Source organism: Procambarus clarkii, chromosome 77 (genome assembly GCF_040958095.1).
Source record: "Procambarus clarkii isolate CNS0578487 chromosome 77, FALCON_Pclarkii_2.0, whole genome shotgun sequence".
Classification (NCBI taxonomy): Eukaryota; Metazoa; Arthropoda; class Malacostraca; order Decapoda; family Cambaridae; genus Procambarus; species Procambarus clarkii.
Window position 1 is genome coordinate 20,482,479 of NC_091226.1, and position 20,519 is coordinate 20,502,997.

At 52.3% G+C, this 20,519-nt stretch overlaps 1 protein-coding gene across 3 annotated transcripts in view; it reads right to left on the bottom strand.

The window, feature by feature from the left end:
• mei-41 (meiotic 41) overlaps positions 1 to 20,519 on the bottom strand; it is a 641,172-nt gene that overhangs the window by 327,458 nt on the left and 293,195 nt on the right. For all 3 annotated transcript variants that reach the window (XM_045729178.2, XM_045729176.2, XM_045729177.2), the window contains 2 exons: positions 17,890 to 18,002; positions 11,657 to 11,853 (listed from right to left, as the gene is read on the bottom strand). In XM_045729178.2, the coding sequence (XP_045585134.2) occupies positions 11,657 to 11,853; positions 17,890 to 18,002 (310 nt within the window). The remainder of the gene's footprint in view (positions 1 to 11,656; positions 11,854 to 17,889; positions 18,003 to 20,519) is intronic.

The following is a 20,519-nucleotide window of genomic DNA, read 5'->3' on the forward strand; positions in this document are numbered from 1 at the left end:
AGAAGACGGCAGCAAGAGCAGCGAACTTACGCACGTCATGGGCACGGGGATAGACCATAGGCTGGCTGGATTTAATGACCCTGCGGACGACCTGAGAGACTCGAACCCGCGAACAGGGAAGAAGGGAAACCGGATCAACCCAAAGCGCGTCCCCAGACACTGAAGCCATAGCGCGCAGATAACGGTGGAGGGCCGCAACCGGACACAACACATGGTGAACCCCCGGCCTGACAAACCATGCATCAACAACCCAAGGACCCCTCTGGAAAGCAGCAGTCTCATTCCTCGCCAGAAAAGAGGGAGACGGCTGCAAACGAACAAACCGAAGACCACGACCAAAGGAGCAAAAACCTCTGCGCCGGAGAAGAGCATGAAGCTTCGCCACATGACCCCCAGAGGCTAATGCCAACAGAAAAAGATCCTTAGCAAAGCAATCTTGAACCGAAGGGGCCACCACAAAACAAGGAGTGGAAAGATAGAAGAGCACTCTGTCCAAGGACCAGGACGGCTCAGGCGGTGCACGAGCAGGCCGGAGGTGAAACAACACCCGAGACAGCTTGCGAAACGGCGCAGAAGTAACATCAATACCGAAAGCAAGCTGCAGCGGCTCTGCCAGCGACGCACGATACGAGGCGACAGCATTAGGCATGAGATGACGGTCCTGAAACAACCGAGAGAGAAAGGACAATACCACCCGAACCGAAAGCGAGGAGCAATGACGAAGGGCCAAAAAGAACCGGAAGGACCTCCAGGAAACTTCATACTGCTGCCGAGAGGAAACTCGCAGGAGAGAAACCAACAAGGAAGCCACCTGCTCACCATAAAGATGGTGATAAACACGAGTCAAAAACACCAAACACGAAGACTCGCGGAGAAGAGCGAACCAGTCTCGTACCGGACTGGCCCGATCTCCTGAAAGAGACGGAGCCGCGGAAAAACCTCCGGGTTCGGACACCGAGCAAGCAGCGCCTGAAACCATGGCTGGGCCGGCCACCAAGGGGCCAAGAGGACCACACGACCCTGGTAAGTCTCCAAGCGAGCCAAGACCCGGAGCAGCAGCCGAACCGGTGGAAAGAGGTACAGGAACCCCCACCTCGACTAGTCCTGCCGAAAGGCATCGATCCCGATGGCCTCGCAGTCAGGGAAGGGCGCCACGTAAACCGGAAGATGCCTCAACCACGCCGACGTGAAGAGATCCACCTCCGGGCGCCCGAACGTCCGGTAGAGCCAACGGAAGGAGCCGGCATCGACCGTCCATTCTGTGGACAGGGGAACGAACCTGGACAGGCTGTCCGCCAGGACGTTGGACACCCCCTGGACGTGAACCGCCAAGAGAGCCAAACCCCGAGAACTCAGCAGACGAGTCACCCAAAGCGACCAACCCCAAAGAGCCAAGGACCGCATCGAACCCCCTCGGTTCAGACAATGAACCGCTGGGGAGCAGTCCGAATGGAGCCGGATCGTCGATCCGCGGGGGTGAGCACTGGTCACAAAACCCCAGCCTAGAGACGACGCGTCCGTGTACACATCGAGCGAGGGCTCGGGTAGGCGCCAAGGCACTGAACCCCGAAAAACCCGAAGAGGAAGCCGGCGACGCAGCAGCCGACACAAAGCCCCCGAGGGTCGAACCCAGCGATCGCGAGACAGGCGGAAGGGATGTCCCCGAAGGAACCAGAACAGCCAACGAAGCCAAACCCGACCTGGCGGGTAGACCAACATTGCGAAGTTCAGGCTGCCGCACAAACTCTCGAGCAACCGCCGGGTGACATGAGAGCCCCCCAGAAACAGACCCAGGCGAGACTGCAGCCCAAGGAGAGACTCCGGAGGAAGAGACAAGGAAGCTGTCCGAGAGTCCCACACAAGACCCAGCCAGGACCGAACCTGGGAGGGCACCAGATGGGACTTCCGCCAGTTCACCAGGAACCCGAACCCGGCGAGCTGGGAAAGCACCAAATCCCTGGCAAGCAGACACGCGGACCGACTGGGCGCCCAAACCAGCCAGTCGTCGAGGTAAGCCAACACTCGAACACCTAAGAGACGCAGACGGGCCACCACGACCCGGGTAAGGCATGTGAACACGCGAGGTGCCAGGTTCATCCCGAAGGGGAGACAACGAAAGCGGTAGCACTGACGCCCCACCACAAAACCGAGCCAGTCCCGGAACCAAACATGAATAGGGACGTGCCAATACGCATCCTTGAGGTCCAGGGACACCATCCAAGCGCCCGGCTCCAACAGAAGCCGGACCTGGGACAGAGTGGTCATCCGAAACGAGGGGCAAGAAACCCAAGGGTTCAGATGGGACAAGTCCAGAATGAACCGCAGGTCCGCACAGTCCCGTTTCGGAACTGGAAACAGGCGGGAAACCCACCTGAGGGACGGAGTCGTTTCGACCACGCCCAAGCGCACCCACTCCAAGATGACCTGACGGAGCGCAGGAGAGAAAGCCTGCCCCGTCAGCCCCGAACCCCCAGAAGGAGGCGGAGCCACCCAAGGCCACCTCAGGCCGCGAGAAACGACCCGAAAAGCCCACAAATCATGAGACCAGGCGAGAGCGAGCAGAGACAGCCTCCCCCCCATCGCCCCGTCAATGGGGCGAACCGCGAAAGGGCCGCTGCCCCTTACGAGAACCCAACCTGCGCGCAGAGCAAACACTGCGCCGACCAAGCACAGGCGGGACTGTAGGCGGCACCGGCACCGGCATCGAACCCGACACCTGTGGCCCACGCCGACGAACGGAACCGCGCGCCCTGTTGCGACCCGGCCGGAAAGGAACCCCCCGGTTCCCCCGAAGAACCAACAACTCAGACATAGGGCGGCAAGAGGAAGAAGCTGCCTGAATATAACGTTCTATCCCCAGAAGCCTCAAAAAGCAGAGGACAAAAGGGAGAAGACAACCTAAGAACCAGGGCCCAAGCGGATTCCAAAGAGGAAGCCAGGACCGCCTGACGACACGCGAAGCGCGCAGCGAAAAACCGCAGCAACGCCTCCCGCAGGATAGGCGCAAAAAGCTTCAACATGGCAGACGATGCCCGAGCAGCGGAGACCAAGGCGTCAGAACCCGGAACGGCCCCAAGCGCCTCAACATCCTTCGCAAGCCAATCCAAAGATAGCTCCAGGAGGGAAAAGAAACGCAGGACCGAAGCCAAAAAGCCACGAGCGCGCAAATCCTCCGCCACAAGAGCAGCCGACAGGGAAGGAACCTGCACATGGAGCTGCACCGCACCAATGTCCCGCAGAAGGACAGGAGCAAAAAGACACTCATTAAGGTGCTCAAAATCGCCCCCCAGGTAAACCTGGACCACCGTCAACGCCTCACACCACTCAAACGTACAGGTTCGACAGAACGAGTCCCAAGCATCCAACGAAAACAAGGGGCAGTCTGCAAGCCAGGACGACCCCGGAACCTCATAACGAACCCAGTAAGGACATGAAGATCCAAACCTGATGGAAGAAGGATCCATTATGGAGGCGTACTTCGGGTCACGCAGGAGGGAAGCCGCCAAGGCCGACCACACCTCAGACGGAGAGATGCGGGAAGCCGAAAACCTCCAGAAAGACGGAACCGAAGAACCCACAGGGACACGGAACCAAACCCGGGGAGGAGCAGAACCCAAGTCCAAATCGTACGCAGAGGGGGGAAAGGAAAATCCCACTCCTTGCAACAGTAAGCTCCGCTCAAAAGGATGGAAAATCCAGGCGGGGTCCAATGGAGCCCAAGGCCCCCAATTCAGCTCCTCCCCAACCCCAGGAGCCTCCACACCAGGCCCCGGGGCCGAGCCGTCCTCCAAAGCCCCGGCCTCACAAGAAAAAGCCGGGGCAGCCGAAAGCTCTGGAAGAGAAGGGGCCCACTGGTCAGACCCCGGAGCATCGTCTGGAGGAACAGACTCAAATGCCTCCGTAGCCCCCCCGGACGGAGCAACCCCCGAAACTGCCCGAGTCTCAGAAACCGCTAAACCCCACCCCGACCCCGAAGCCCTCAGACGCTTAGAGGCCGGAAGCAGGGGGGGGGGGGGGGGACAGAATGAACCACCGAAGGGGAAGAACAAGGGGGCGCGGACGGAACCAAGGCCGAAGCGACCAACACCCCCAAGTCTGGGTCCCTATACACAAAGCGGGGCAGCCGCGGGGTGTCCGGGGAAGCAAGAACCCGCGCGCGTTGCAATAACCTAAACCTACCATGCAATGCACGAGCTGCCTGCACCCGAAGTAACTCATCAGCAGACTGGGTGAATTGAGTCACAAACAAGCAACACAGCTCGCAGGACTCAGGGTCGAATGTGTCACCGACCCAACAGGCAGCATGACGGCGGCAAAAACAATCAGTCACCCTGAGACAAGGGGACAGAGCAACCCTTAAACTCGCACACAGCGAGAGGGGACGCAAGGGTCTCCTCCATCGGACCCAAGAGCCCCCGCGGGGTTTCCCAGGGCCCCTAGACTGGGTCTGCTAAGGGTTATCCCAGGCAAGGCACTGCTAACCGATGCCCCAAACTACCAAGCAATCTGCTAAAAGCTGAACCCATGGGACGTGTCCACTCGCGAGGGCGAAGCAGGGGGTGCCACCACACAAATGACCTTAATATATAGGGAGGGAAAAACATGGCAGACCCCCCACCAGGCAAAAACAAAACGAAAAGAAAAACCACACAAGTGGACAACGTACCCAGAGGGAACAGAGCCGGCCACTGTTAGAGGTGAAAACTATCTACGCAGTACCCTGCGCCCCACCAGTGCTATGACTACCACTTACCCCAAGGTAACAAGGGAGGAAAACCCCCAACACTCAGGGCTGCCAAACGCCAAGCAGCGAAAAGCCAACAGAGGTAAACCCAAGGTGACTTGTGGAAGGCAACCCCAAGCCCCAAGGGCGGTACTTACAGGGCACTCAGGGAAGGTGACCCTAAGCACATGCAGCCCGAGTACCTGAGAATACTACTCCCAGCTCACACGACCACAGTAAGAGCAGCACTGAAAACAAGTCACAGCCATGAAACAAGACTGGAGCTGGAGCCACACGACCATGAACTATCCCATTAGCCGAGGAACTGGGGTGTGGATCGCCGGCGCGAAGGTCTGGGGCTCCCCTTTCCCCAACCCGGGGATGGGGGGAACAGCGCAGACATGTGGCGCGGCTCGTGTGACGTCATGCTGGTTTGCTTGTTTTTCTTTTGGGGAGTTCTGTCGACTCATTTGTCAATTATGTTGTTAACCAGAATAGGGGTTTGTTTTGGGGCGCTTACCTTTCTGGGTGCCTGTCCCGGTCGATGGCAGATATGGAATGCTCCAAATCACATGTGCATTCTATGGGCCATTGCTCCCCGTGCCTCTGTGAGGGGGCCAGGTTCTGGCTGGTGGTCCCCGGTAGTCCTAGAACTCCACCCACATCGACTGATACAAAATAGTTAGGATATCCATATCAGCCATGGATAGCTCCGGGGAGCCGCAGGGGCTCCCCCCAGGCAGACCGAAGGCAGACACAAGGCAGACCCCCCTACCAGGCAAAAACAAATATAAAAGAAACACCACACAAGTGGACAACGTACCCAGAGGGAACAGAGCCGGCCGCTGTTATAGGTGAAAACTAGCTACGCAGTACCCTGCGCCCCACCAGTGCTATGACTACCACTTACCCCAAGGTAAACAAGGGAGGAAAACCCCCAAACACTCGGGGCGGCCAAACGCCAAGCAGCGAAAAGCCAACAGAGGTAAACCCAAGGTGACTTGTGGAAGGCAACCCCAAGCCCCAAGGGCGGTACTTACAGGGCACTCAGGGAAGGCGACCCTAAGCACATGCAGCCCGAGTACCTGAGAATACTACTCCCAGCTCACACGACCACCGTAAGAGCAACACTGCAAACCAGTCACAGCACTGAGACAAGACCGGAGCTGGAGCCACACGACCGTGCATGATCCCATCAGCCGAGGAACTGAGGCGGGGATCGCCGGCGCGGGGGTCTGGGGCTTCCCCTTCCCCCTCCCAGGGTGCGGGGAGCTGCGCAGACATGCGGCGCAGCTCGTGTGACGTCATGCTTGTTAGTTCGTTTTCCTGGGGGAGTTCTGTCCACTCGTTTGTCGATTTTTGTTGTTAACCAGAATAGGGGTTTGTTTTGTGGCACTTACCTTTCTGGGTGCCTGTCCCGGTCGATGGCAGATATAGAATGCTCCAAATCACATGTGCATTTCTATGGGCCATTGCTCCCCGTGCCTCTCTGAGGGGGCCAGGTTCTGGCTCGTGGTGCCCGGTAGGCCTAGAACTCCACCCACATCGACTGATGCAAAATAGTTAGGGTATCCATATCAGCCATGGATAGCTCCGGGGAGCCGTAGGGGCTCCCCCCAGAAAACAGCGTTGAATGTAATGAAACGGCAGTTTCTGGGTGAGCCCCGGATGCTCCCTGGAGCTTATCGGGCTAATGTATGTTATATTAGACCGGGACATTAGCTAAGGAGTTCAGACCTACCAGGGACCAGCGCCAGAACCTGGCCCCGTCAGAGAGGTTTCAGGGAGCAATGGCCCTGGGAAACCCCCTTGTGGTTGGGGTTTTCCTTACCTGCCATCGACCGGGGTTTGCACCCAGAAAGGTAGGCATAACAAAACAAAACCCAACATGGTAAAAACTAAAACAAAAAACCGAACAGAGAGGTAGAAACTCCCTACAACCCCAAGGAAACAAGCAAACATCACACTTTACTGCCGCGCCGATCGTCCCGCAGCCCTCCCCGCCCCGAGAGGGGGGAGGAGGGAACCCCGGACCTATCGCGCCGGCTGCCTAGTATCAGTTCGGAAGCTAAGCTTCAATTAACGCGAAAAAAAAAAAAAAAACGCCGACACGTGGGAGGGAGGGTTGCCAGAGAGCCTCCGGAGCTCACCCAGAAAATGGCGTTTCATTACATTCAACGCTGGTTTTCTGTGGGGAGCCCCAACGGCTCCCTGGAGCTTCATACCCAAGGAGAAGGAAAAAAAAGTGCTGACCCGGGAGGCGGCCGCCACAAACTCCGCAAAGCGAGCCCGAGACAACAGGCTGCAACCTGCGACCCAAGGCAACAAGAACGCACAGGAGCAGATGCGCATAAAGAATGGGCGGCCAAGAACCTGTGCGACCCTCAAATCCCTGCGCCTGAAATGAGCCCTAGATGTCACCAACACAGCAGCAAAAGCTGCAAACGTCCGAAAAGCATGGGCGAAAGGACAGACCGCAGGCTGGAAGACTTAAAAACTCTGCGGACGACCTGGGAGACCCGAGCCCTGAAACAGGGAACGAGGGAAACCAGATAACACGAAGCGCATCCCCAGACACGGTACACAGGTAACAGCAAAGAAGCGCAACCGGACAATACAGGACGTACCCCCGGCCAAACCAATCAAGCATCAAAAACCCAAGAACCCCTTCCAGAAAGCAGCCATCTCGACCGTCGCCAGAAGGACGGAGAAAGGCTGCTCACATATAAATCTACCACTAGTACCAAAGAGCAGAAACTTGAACCGAAGGGGCTACCACAAACTGAGGCAATGATAAGAAGGCACCCTGATCAAGGACCAGGACGGCTCAGGCGACGCATGAGCAGGCTGGAGGTGAAACAAAACACGAGAAAGCGTACGAAACGGGGGCAGATGTGACGTCCCCCCTGAACGCAAGCCGGAGCGGCTCCGCCAGCACCGCACATAATGAGGCGACCGTAAGAAACATCAAAACTGTAGTTCTGAAAACCCAAGAAAGGACAAAACAACACAATGTGAAAGAGAAGACAACCTACGAAGAGCAAAAAAAAGTGCATAGAAACACCAGGAACGTCATACTGTCACTGAGACGAAGCTTGCAGGTGGGACACCACAACAAAGCCACCTGATCACCACAGAGATGGTGATACCCGCGTCAAAATACCAGACGCGAAGAGCTGAGGAGAAGGCTGAAGCAGTCACGTACAGGACCGATCCGACCTGCCGAGGAGTGGTGGGAAGAGGAGAGGTGAGCAGTGTTGTGTAGTGTGGAGGAGTGGTGGGAAGAGCAGAGGCGAGTAGTGTTGTGTAGTGTGGAGGAGTGGTGGGAAGAGCAGAGGCGAGTAGTGTTGTGTAGTGTGGAGGAGTGGTGGGAAGAGCAGAGGCGAGTAGTGTTGTGTAGTGTGGAGGAGTGGTGGGAAGAGCAGAGGCGAGTAGTGTTGTGTAGTGTGGAGGAGTGGTGGGAAGAGGAGAGGTGAGCAGTGTTGTGTAGTGTGGAGGAGTGGTGGGAAGAGCAGAGGCGAGTAGTGTTGTGTAGTGTGGAGGAGTGGTGGGAAGAGGAGAGGTGAGCAGTGTTGTGTAGTGTGGAGGAGTGGTGGGAAGAGCAGAGGCGAGTAGTGTTGTGTAGTGTGGAGGAGTGGTGGGAAGAGCAGAGGCGAGTAGTGTTGTGTAGTGTGGAGGAGTGGTGGGAAGAGCAGAGGCGAGTAGTGTTGTGTAGTGTGGAGGAGTGGTGGGAAGAGGAAAGGTGAGCAGTGTTGTGTAGTGTGGAGGAGTGGTGGGAAGAGCAGAGGCGAGTAGTGTTGTGTAGTGTGGAGGAGTGGTGGGAAGAGCAGAGGTGAGTAGTGTTGTGTAGTGTGGAGGAGTGGTGGGAAGAGCAGAGGCGAGTAGTGTTGTGTAGTGTGGAGGAGTGGTGGGAAGAGCAGAGGCGAGTAGTGTTGTGTAGTGTGGAGGAGTGGTGGGAAGAGCAGAGGTGAGTAGTGTTGTGTAGTGTGGAGGAGTGGTGGGAAGAGCAGAGGTGAGTAGTGTTGTGTAGTGTGGAGGAGTGGTGGGAAGAGCAGAGGCGAGTAGTGTTGTGTAGTGTGGAGGAGTGGTGGGAAGAACAGAGGCGAGTAGTGTTGTGTAGTGTGGAGGAGTGGTGGGAAGAACAGAGGTGAGTAGTGTTGTGTAGTGTGGAGGAGTGGTGGGAAGAGCAGAGGTGAGTAGTGTTGTGTAGTGTGGAGGAGTGGTGGGAAGAGGAAAGGTGAGTAGTGTTGTGTAGTGTGGAGGAGTGGTGGGAAGAGCAGAGGTGAGTAGTGTTGTGTAGTGTGGAGGAGTGGTGGGAAGAGCAGAGGCGAGTAGTGTTGTGTAGTGTGGAGGAGTGGTGGGAAGAGCAGAGGTGAGTAGTGTTGTGTAGTGTGGAGGAGTGGTGGGAAGAGCAGAGGCGAGTAGTGTTGTGTAGTGTGGAGGAGTGGTGGGAAGAGCAGAGGCGAGTAGTGTTGTGTAGTGTGGAGGAGTGGTGGGAAGAGCAGAGGTGAGTAGTGTTGTGTAGTGTGGAGGAGTGGTGGGAAGAGCAGAGGCGAGTAGTGTTGTGTAGTGTGGAGGAGTGGTGGGAAGAGGAGAGGCGAGTAGTGTTGTGTAGTGTGGAGGAGTGGTGGGAAGAGCAGAGGCGAGTAGTGTTGTGTAGTGTGGAGGAGTGGTGGGAAGAGGAGAGGCGAGTAGTGTTGTGTAGTGTGGAGGAGTGGTGGGAAGAGCAGAGGCGAGTAGTGTTGTGTAGTGTGGAGGAGTGGTGGGAAGAGCAGAGGCGAGTAGTGTTGTGTAGTGTGGAGGAGTGGTGAGAAGAGCAGAGGCGAGTAGTGTTGTGTAGTGTGGAGGAGTGGTGGGAAGAGGAAAGGTGAGCAGTGTCAAAAGCGATGGAAAATACAATATTACAAAAGATGACTGGGAAGAGAAGAAGACAGAAAACATTGGTATTGACGTACTGATAGAAAAACATTATCTTGCAAGGAGGTGGAAGAATAAGTTTTTGAAGTATAAGATGGAAAAGGAAAAGGAGAACTCGAAGTGTTAAATTGGAGAAAGTGAGAAAACGAACAAGGGAGAACTTGTTCTGCAAGGGCCTCCCTAACCTCTGCAGGGTAAATTTGAGAGGTAGAAAATACCCAGAAGGACACAGCCGCAGAACACAGTCCCCTGATATGGGGGGCAACCCCATATCAATTTTGTACAAGGAAGGGGGGGGTATGAAAACCCCGAACCATGCACAGCAGATCCTGTCCCATAAGCACCAAAACCTCTCAACCCCTCAACCCCAATGCTCAACCTCTCAACCAGGCACAGGCAGTGGTAACAATGACAGTGACCTCAACCTCTCTACCAGGCACAGGCAGTGGTAACAATGACAGTGACCTTAACCTCTCAACCAGGCACAGGCAGTGGTAACAATGACAGTGACCTCAACCTCTCAACCAGACACAGGCAGTGGTAACAATGACAGTGACCTCAACCAGGCACAGGCAGTGGTAACAATGACAGTGACCTCAACCCCTCAACCAGGCACAAGCAGTGGTAACAATGACAGTGACCTCAACCTCTCAACCAGGCACAGGCAGTGGTAACAATGACAGTGACCTCAACCCCTCAACCAGGCACAGGTAGTAGTAACAATGACAGTGACCTCAACCTCTCAACCAGGCACAGGCAGTGGTAACAATGACAGTGACCTCAACCCCTCAACCAGGCACAGGCAGTGGTAACAATGACAGTGACCTCAACCCCTCAACCAGGCACAAGCAGTGGTAACAATGACAGTGACCTCAACCTCTCAACCAGGCACAGGCAGTGGTAACAATGACAGTGACCTCAACCCCTCAACCAGGCACAAGCAGTGGTAACAATGACAGTGACCTCAACCTCTCAACCAGGCACAGGCAGTGGTAACAATGACAGTGACCTCAACCTCTCAACCAGGCACAGGCAGTGGTAACAATGACAGTGACCTCAACCTCTCTACCAGGCACAGGCAGTGGTAACAATGACAGTGACCTCAACCCCTCAACCAGGCACAGGCAGTGGTAACAATGACAGTGACCTCAACCCCTCAACCAGGCACAGGTAGTAGTAACAATGACAGTGACCTCAACCTCTCAACCAGGCACAGGCAGTGGTAACAATGACAGTGACCTCAACCTCTCAACCAGGCACAGGCAGTGGTAACAATGACAGTGACCTCAACCTCTCTACCAGGCACAGGCAGTGGTAACAATGACAGTGACCTCAACCTCTCTACCAGGCACAGGCAGTGGTAACAATGACAGTGACCTCAACCTCTCAACCAGGCACAGGCAGTGGTAACAATGACAGTGACCTCAACCCCTCAACCAGGCACAGGCAGTGGTAACAATGACAGTGACCTCAACCCCTCAACCAGGCACAGGCAGTGGTAACAATGACAAGTGACCTTAACCACTTAACTTAATAATGGAAGCAGTAATACCAGTGACCTCATATATCACCTCCAATACCGGAAACCTCACCAGTCTCCGTGGTGCAGTGGTAAGACACTCGCCTGGCGTTCTGCGAGCGCTTTGTCATGGGTTCGTATCCTTGCCGGGGAGGATTTACTGGGCGCAAATCCTTAACTGTAGCCTCTGTTTAACTCAACAGTAATAAAAACGATTCTTCGCAGCGGGGATCGTATTCCAGGGACCTGCCCGAAATGCTACACGTACTAGTGGCTGTACAACAATGTAACAATTCTTGTATATATCTCAAAAAAAAAAAAAAAAAAAAAAAAAAAACTCTTATACAAGATTGGAGATTGTTATTAGGAAAAAATTGAGGTCATGAATTAGTTATTGCTATGTTGGCATTTTGGGCTAGATGTAAAAGTATTGTAACCAGTAAGGTTATATTGCACTTTATGGTAGAGAAAACATGAGCACAAAAAATTGGTCTTACCTAAAAGAACACTAAAAAGCTCTGATACGGTTGGATGTACTTCATCGGTATCTGTTGTCAAGTGATGGACAGCATCTTGATTATGCTGCAATGTATGCCTGAGACGAGTCAAAGCATTCAATCGCACATCGAGACTCTCGTGACTTAAACCTCTACGCACAGAGGAGAGTGCTTCAATAACTTCTTCTTTGCTGCCACTGTATGAGAAGACCATTATCATACAGTAACTATCATACTTATTTTGCACTGCACTTGTATAAACTATTACATTGCTAAGAAAAGCTGACCATCTCACCAAACATCACAACATGAATTCTTGCACACCACCAAGTTCAAAATACTAAATTTAAAGTCATACCCAAAAACTACTACAAATGCTTTATTCGTAAAAAAATTTAAATCTTATAAAATTAGGAAAACTCTTGCAGTAACTTCCACAATGAGAAAAGGGTGATACTCGATGTGCAATAAGTTTATTAAGAAATAATTATCACCCTAATACTAGCAACTATGCACACTATCATTTAACAATAAATAAATCAAGTATTGTATGTAATGAAAGATTTTCTGTGAGGTGCCCCATTGGCTCCCTGAACCTATCACACTTTACTAAGTGCTATACTACTTGGAGTCATCAGTTGCAGAAATCTTTTTGTTTATCGGGGACCACGAGCCAGAACCTGGCCCCCTCAAAGAGGCGAAGAGAGCGATGGCCAATGAAAACTCTATATTTAAAGTTTATCATCTTTGCCACCACCAGGGAAGCACCCAGAAACATTGAATAAAAACAGACTGCTGCATGATTTAAATACGAAACCTCAGCCCCCAAAATGTCAAAGAACCTACCCCCCCCTCAAAAAAAAAGAAACAACCAAAACTTCGTCAAACCAAGTTTGACAAAGTTTTGGTCCCCCCCCTTCCCGGCCCGGGTCGGCTAGGTGCAGGGCTGACTCCAGAACCTCATAAAGCACCTAATACGGCTGAAGAAGAACTGTACTCAAACAAGGACAGATCCATCAAAGTAGTAAAATCCAGGTCATGCAGGAGGTAGGCCACAAGAGCCTCCTGCACCTCCTTAGGCAGGATGCGAGAAGCAGAAAACCTCTGGCAGGAAGAAACTGAGGAACCCAAGGGAACCCAGAACCGAACCCGAGGAGGAGCTGACCCCAAAGCATACTCATACAGGTAAGGGGGGTAAGAAAACCCCCTCCCTGTGCAACAACAAACCTCACAAAGAGGGAACTAACACCCAAGCGGGATCAAAGGAGGCCCAAGCCCCGCCCCCCCCCCCCAGGTTAACTCCTCCCCAGCCCCAGGAGCCTCCAAACGAGATCCTGGGGCAGAGCCGTCCTCCACACCTTGTACCCCTGAAGAAAAGGCAGAGTCCAAGGAAAAGGCAGCAAAGAAGGGGGTCTGCTGGTAAGAACCAGAAGCCCTGGAAGAAGAAGGGAGCCGGTCGGCCGAGCGGACAACACGCTGGACTTGTGATCCTGTGGTCCTGGGTTCGATCCCAGGCGCCGGCGAGAAACAATGGGCAGAGTTTCTTTCACCCTATGCCCCTGTTACCTAGCAGTAAAATAGGTACCTGGGTGTTAGTCAGCTGTCACGGGCTGCTTCCTGGGGGTGGAGGCCTGGTCGAGGACCGGGCCGCGGGGACACTAAAAAAAAAAAAATGCCCCGAAATCATCTCAAGATAACCTCGAGATAACCCTGGCAGGAGGAATGGGCTCAAATGCCTCCATCTCAAACTCAAATGGGGCAGCCAAATAGTTTGGCTGGGTGGCCTGGCAAATAGTTTTTAATAGGATGCCACCAGTACCCCAAACCTCAGTGACAAAAACAAGTGCTGAATGTAATGAAACACCAGTCTCTGGGTGAGACCCGGAGGCTTCCCAGAGCTATTCAGGCTGATATGTAATTATTTGCTTTCTGGCATCAAAGTACATGGAGTTCTTGCCTACTGGGTACTACTAGCCAGAACCTGGCCCCATCAGAGAGGCCCAAGGAGCAATGGCCTATGTAAACCTGTGTGGATGGAAGCTTTCTATGTTTGCCATTGACCGAGTCTGGCACCCAGAGAGGTAGGTGCCCCAAACAAACTCCTATTCTAGTGAAAATATTACTACCGAAAGCTGAACGAGTGGACAGAACTCCGAATGAAAATTAGCAAACGAGCATGACGTCATCATGTTGCAGCTCCGCTGTCTGCACAACCCCCACCCCTCCCCAGGAGGGGGAGGGGGGAGCCCCAGACCTTCACGCTGGCGATCCAACCGACAGTTCTTAGGCTGGATGTAAAAAACACGCGAAAACAAGGCCGACCGGAGGGAGGGGAGGATGCCGAGGAGCCTCCAGGTCTAACCCAGAAAATGGCGTTTCATTACATTCAACGCTGGTTTTTTGGGGAATGCCCTGTCAGCTCCCCGGAGATACAGTAACTACCCAAAGACAAGGAAAAGCACAGGAACTTAGCCGGGAGACGGTCAGTCCTCACACCTGAACGCAAAGTCAAGACAACTGGCTGCAACCGCTGACCCAATGCATCGCAGGCCCTACCAGGTCCTGGGACACTGACAAGGTAGCAAGTGGCCAGGACCCTGTTCGACCTCCAAACCACGCGCCCCAAATGTTGACCCAAGACATGTTGCCAAAGACAGCAGCCAAATCAGCAAACTTACAAACATCGTGGGCATGGGTATAGACCGCAGGCTGGCTAGACTTAATAACCCTGTGGACAACCTGAGAGACCCAAGCCTGGGAACAGGGAAGGAGGAAAACTGGGTCAACCTAGAGGGCATCCCCGGCCACCGAAGCCATAGCGCGCAAATAACGTCAGAGAGCCGCATTTGGACAATACATGATGCAGTCTTGGTCTGACCAATCAAGCATCAACAACCCAAGAACCCTTCCGGAAAGCAGCAGTCTCATTCTTCACCAGAAAAGGAGACGGCTGCAACCTAACAAACCTACCACCAGGACCAAAGGAGCAGAAACCCCTGTGCCAGAGGAGAGCATGAAGTTCCTCGACACGACCCCCAGAGGCCAACACCAACAGGAAAAAAACAAAGAAAAGGAAAGAAAAATAATCTTAGAAAAAACAATCCTTAGAAAAAGTCTTAGGAAAACAATCCTGAACCAAAGGAGCCACAACAAACGTAGGAGAACAGAAAAAAGAGAGCACCTGATCTAAGGACCAGGACAGCTCAGGAGATGCATGAGCAGGCCGGAAGTGAAACAACGCACGAGACAGCTTGTGGAACAGGACAGAAGTAACATCGACACCAAATGCAAGCTGGAGAGGCTCCGCCAGCGCTGCATGATACAAGGTGACAGTATCCGGCATAAGATGATGGTCTTGGAACAACCACGAAATGAAGGACAAAACAACCCTATCAGAGACCGAAGAACACCTAAGCAGTGATAGGAAAAACCGGAACCAGGCAACTTCATACTGCTGCTGAGATGAAGCACGCAGGTGGGAGACCAACAACAAAACCACCTGTGCCTCATACAAGTAATGATACACTCGAGTCAGAAATTCCAGACACGAAGACTCAAGAAGAAGGACGAACCAGCCTCGTACCGGGTTGGACCGATCTGCTTAACCCTTAAACCGCGAAATATATATATAGATCATTTCAGTAACAAAACCGAAACAGCGCAATACATTAATAGCTGTTTTAGTGTCTAGTGCCTTAATTTAAATGCCCCGTGTGGGATAGGGGCAGCTATAGTGCAGCCACGACCGATAGTTGACAGACGCTACCAAGAAAAAAATCGTGACTAACTTTCCTGGGTGTGGGGAACCAAAGTTGAAGCGACTCCCACCCCCCAAGTCCGGGTCCCTATAACCAAAACGGGGCTCGGGGTATCCGAGGAAGCAACGAACCTGTCGCGTTGCAGCAACCTAAACCAAGCATGGAACACCTCTGATGCCTGCACCCTCATATCATGTTCAGTAGCTTGGGTGATCTGGAGCACGTACAAGGAATAAACGTCGCACGACTCCGAGTCAAAAGAATCACCGACCCGTCAGGCAGCATAGCAGAGGCACAAACGGTGATTGTTATCCTGAGATAAAGGGACAGAGCAACCATCAACCTCGCACGAAGCAAGAGGGGACTCAAAGGGTCGCATCCATATCAGACCACGGAGCCTCCGTGGGGTTTTCCCAGGGCCCTTGGCCTTGGTATCATGCTAAGAAATCCCAGGCAGGGTACTGTGAACCAGTGCCCAAAACCACCAAACAAACTTCTAAAGCTGAACCCCCGTGACCCCCCCCCCCTTGGTCCACTCACGGGGGCCAAGCAAGGGGGTACCACAAAGAACATGGAGAAGTCTGGATAAAACCCAAAAGTATAGATAGGGGCAACCAACCAAAGACAGACCTCCCCCCAGGCAGAAAAACAAAAACAAACGAAAAACCCCACAAGAGGACAATGTACCCAAGCGAAGCAGAGCCAGCCACTACAATAGGTAAAAATTAGCTGTGCAGTACTCCGTGCCCCTAGGTGCCAGGTACTGCACCTAGGGTGCAGAAGGTGATATTAGGTGACTGTCACCCTGAGACATGGGCACAGAACAACCCTCAAACTTGCACAAGGCAAGGTGGAACTCAGAGGGCACATCCATCGGTCAACTGAGCCCCGACGGGGGTTTCCAGGGACTGTAGGGATGTCGTCTACGGGAAGCCCAGGCAAGGTACTGCTAGCCAGTTAAACCCAAAAGCTAACAGAGGTGGGGATGCAACCTGTCCTCTTAAGAAGAACGTCGCTTTTGGCCGTTTGCCCGTATGGCCGAATATGGACGTAATTTGAAAATGAAAAATAAATGAAAATAAATTTGGGATTTTTTTTTTCAACAACAGTAAGTTAAGGGTCCTCTGATAGGTTAGGTGGGCAGGAAATTTTCATAAAGTTTCAAAACGGTATGAAAAACGTTAATGATAAGTTTCCTCTTCTAAGCTTGCCGAATAAGCCGGACGACTCAAACAGAAAACGGAACAGTACGTCACTTTTGTGAGTCGATTTCATTTAAAATTACGTCCAAATTTGGCCATAGCGCGCATACGAGCCAAAAGTGACGTTATTTTTAAGTGGACGGGTTGGGGGATGAGCTAAGAACTGGACCCCTGGGATATGTATAAGTACGGGGCCTAGAGGAGGGCCACCAATATATGTATAAGTACGGGGCCTAGAGGAGGGCCACCAATATACCCTATGTGGACTAATAGCCAAACAAGGCAGACCCCCTCCAGGCAAGGAAAACAAAAATAAAAGAAAACCCCCCACAAAAGTACAACGCTACCAGAAGGAACAGGAACACAGCCGCTGGGTAGGTAAACAGGCAGCACAGCACCTTCCACCCCAACCAGCAACAACACCATTTCCTAATCAAGGCCAAACAAAGGCTGCAAAACCCCAGCTGGTCCCAAGAGTGAGGTAAATGCTGAGCAGCAAGAACTCCTCTGGAAGTAGAATCTTGAAGACTCTAAGGAAGGTAATCCTAGAACCCAAGGGTAGTACTTACAAGGCACCTAAGGAAGGTAGCCCTAAGCGCATGCAGCCCCAGTACACTGTAGTTACTCCTGCCACCACACCACAAACAGCAGGCAACATCATGAAGGACCAAATACTGCCAAGAAATCAAGGCCAGATTTTTCAACAGCCCCAGATCGCATCATCCAACGAACTGAAGAGTGAGTAGCCGGTGCAGGGGGTCCGGAGCTACCCCCTTCTCCTTCTGGGGAGGGGGCGGTCTGTGCAGACAAGGGGTGTGGCGGCGGTGAATGACATTTGCTTGTTTCTTCAGGTTTTGGGGAGTTCTGCTTCTCTGTTTGATCTTTGGTTGCAATTTCTTATCAAGTGGGGTCTGTTTTGTTATGCCTACCTATCCAGGTGCCTAACCCTGGTCGATGACAAACATGGAATGCTCCCAAACACACGGGGATTTCTATAGGCCACTGCTCTCTGTGCATCTCTGAGGGGGGCTAGGTTCTGGCTCGTGGTCCCTGGTAGGCTGAACTCCATTGACTGATGTCCCAGACTAATATATCATATATCAGTTTGATAGCTCCATGGAGCCGGAGGAGCTCCCCACAGAAAATGTTGTCTACAAAGAATCTTAAGGATTTTGTATTATTACAGGGCAAATCAAGTCTCCCACAGGCAATTATAAGCATGAAAGTTAATGGATATTAGTAGGATTGTACTGTTTTAATATCAGGTTCTCACCATACAACTTGTAATTGGTGCTCTGTGATCTCTTGATTGATATGAGAAAGAGCTTCATCATCAGGAAGGAGTGGAAGATTCCTAAGAAGAGGCTTTACTGACGGGGTCTCAATCTGCAAACAGAAAAAGCTCATTAAAATTTGAAAATATAATTATTTACACTGAAATACACCTCCAGTTTATAATATAATGTATATGACAATAGTCAAGGAGCATTGTAAAATTGGTCTTGTGCAGCCGAGATAATTTCTCAAATGTTCTAAGTTCTAGCTTTTTCTGAAATATTACTATACAGAGCAAATGATGCTAATATAATCAATGGATCCATAAGAATTATTAAAATATCTCCATCACTATGCTTTTTCCCATTTGACTCAATACCATCAATACCTTCCCCCCCCCCACCCCCATGAAAATCCAGCATTGAATGTAATGAAATGCCATTTTCTGGGCGAGACCCGGAGGCTTCGCCAGAGCTAACCGGGCTGATATGAATGTGGAAGACCCCTGGCATCAGTCAAGCGAATGGAGTTCTAAGGCTTACCGAGGACCACGAGCCAGAACCTAGCCCCTTCGTAGAGGCACGAGGAGCAATGCACTATAAAAACCCCTCGTGTGGTTGGAAGCATTCTATGTCCACCATCGACTGGGTCAGGCACCCAGAAAGGAAAGTGCCCCAAAACAAACCCCTATTCTGGTTAAGAATTTGCTACTGAAAACCGAATTAGTGGACAGAACTCCCCCAAATAAAAATGAGCAAACGAGCATGACGTCACCACGCCGTCGTCTGCGAGGCTCCCCCCCTCCCCCAGGAGAGGGAAGGGGGAGCCCCAGACCCCCACCCTGGCAATCCACTCTGCAATTCTGAGGCTGGATGTCAAAAATCTTAAAAAAAAAAACACCGACGGGAAGAAGGGAAGGATGCCGGGGAGCCTCCGGGTCTCAGAAAATGAAAACCCAGAAAATGGCGTTTAATTACATTCAATGTTGGTTTTCTGGGGGAAGCCCCTTCGGCTTACTGGAGGCAGTCGGCATTCGCTCCTAATCACAAAGTTGACACAACTGGCTGCAACCACTGACCCAACACGACACAGATCCGACTAGACCAAAGAACACTGACAAGGTAGCGAGCAGCCAGGACCCTGCTCAATCTCCAAAATCCCTGTGCCCAAAAGTCAGCTCAAGACATGTTACTGAAGATGGCAGCCAGCACATTAAACTTACGAACGTTGTGGATTTTGAGGTTATCTTGAGGTTATCTTGAGATGATTTCGGGGCTTTTTTTTAGTGTCCCCGCAGCCCGGTCCTCGACCAGGCCTCCACCCCCAGGAAGCAGCCCGTGACAGCTGACTAACACTCAGGTACCTATTTTACTGCTAGGTAACAGGGGCATAGGGTGAAAGAAACTCTGCCCATTGTTTCTCGCTGGCGCCTGGGATCGAACCCAGAACCACAGGATCACAAGTCCAGCATGCTGTCCGCTCGGCCGACCGGCTCCCATACGTGGAGAGACCACAGGTTGGCTGGAATAACCCTGTGGATGACCTGGGAGACCCGAACCCTGGAACAGGGAAGAAAAGACACCAGGTCAACCAAAACCGTGTCCCCAGCCACAGAGGTCGTGGCGAGCAGGTAATGGCGCAGAACCACAACCGGACACAACACATGATGCAACCCCGGCCAAACTATAAATCCTATATAAAACCTATAAAAATACGAACGAACTATATAAAACCCCAGCAATTATAAATCAGCCAAGGACCCCACCGGAAAGCATCAGTCTCATTCCTCGCCAGAAAAGGAGCTGCAAACAAACAAACCTACCACCAGGACCAAAACAACCAGAAACCCCTGTGCCCGAGGAGAGTATGAAGCTCCCCGACCCTATCCACAGAAGGTAGGGTCGACAACAAGAAAAGTGCCATTGAGAAACAATCCTGAACTGAATGGGCCACCACAAACCGAGGAAAAGAGAGAACAGAGAACACCCGATCCAAGGACCAGGATGGCTCAAGCAGGGCATGAGTAGGCCGGAGGTGAAACAACGTTTGAGACAGCTTGTGGACCGGTTCAGAAAAAATATCAATGATAAACGCAAGCTGCAGCAGCTCCGCCAACGCTGCACGATACGAGGCGACATTATTCAGCACAATATAACTGTCCTACAACAACCATGAAAAGAAGGACAAAACAACCTGAACACATACCGAAATAAACCGACGAAGGGACAAGAAATAACGGAAGGACCACAAGGAAATTTTATACTGCTACTCCGACACGGAGCATGCAGGTGGAACACCATCAACAAAAGCCACCTGCTCATCATACAAGTAGTAACAGAATCAAATTTGAAAGACCAGACGCAAAGACTCGAGAAGAAGATCGAACCAGCCTCGTAATGGACCAGTCGGATATGCTGAAAGAGGTAACGCCGAGGGAAGACCCCCGAATTCAGACACCGAGCAAAAAACCAGCGTTGAATGTAATGAAACGCCATTTTCTGGGTGAGCCCTGGAGGCTCCCTGGAAGCTCCCTGGAGCTTATCGGGCTAATGTATGTTATATTAGACCGGGACATTAGCTAAGGAGTTCAGACCTAACAGGGACCAGCGCCAGAACCTGGCCCCTTCA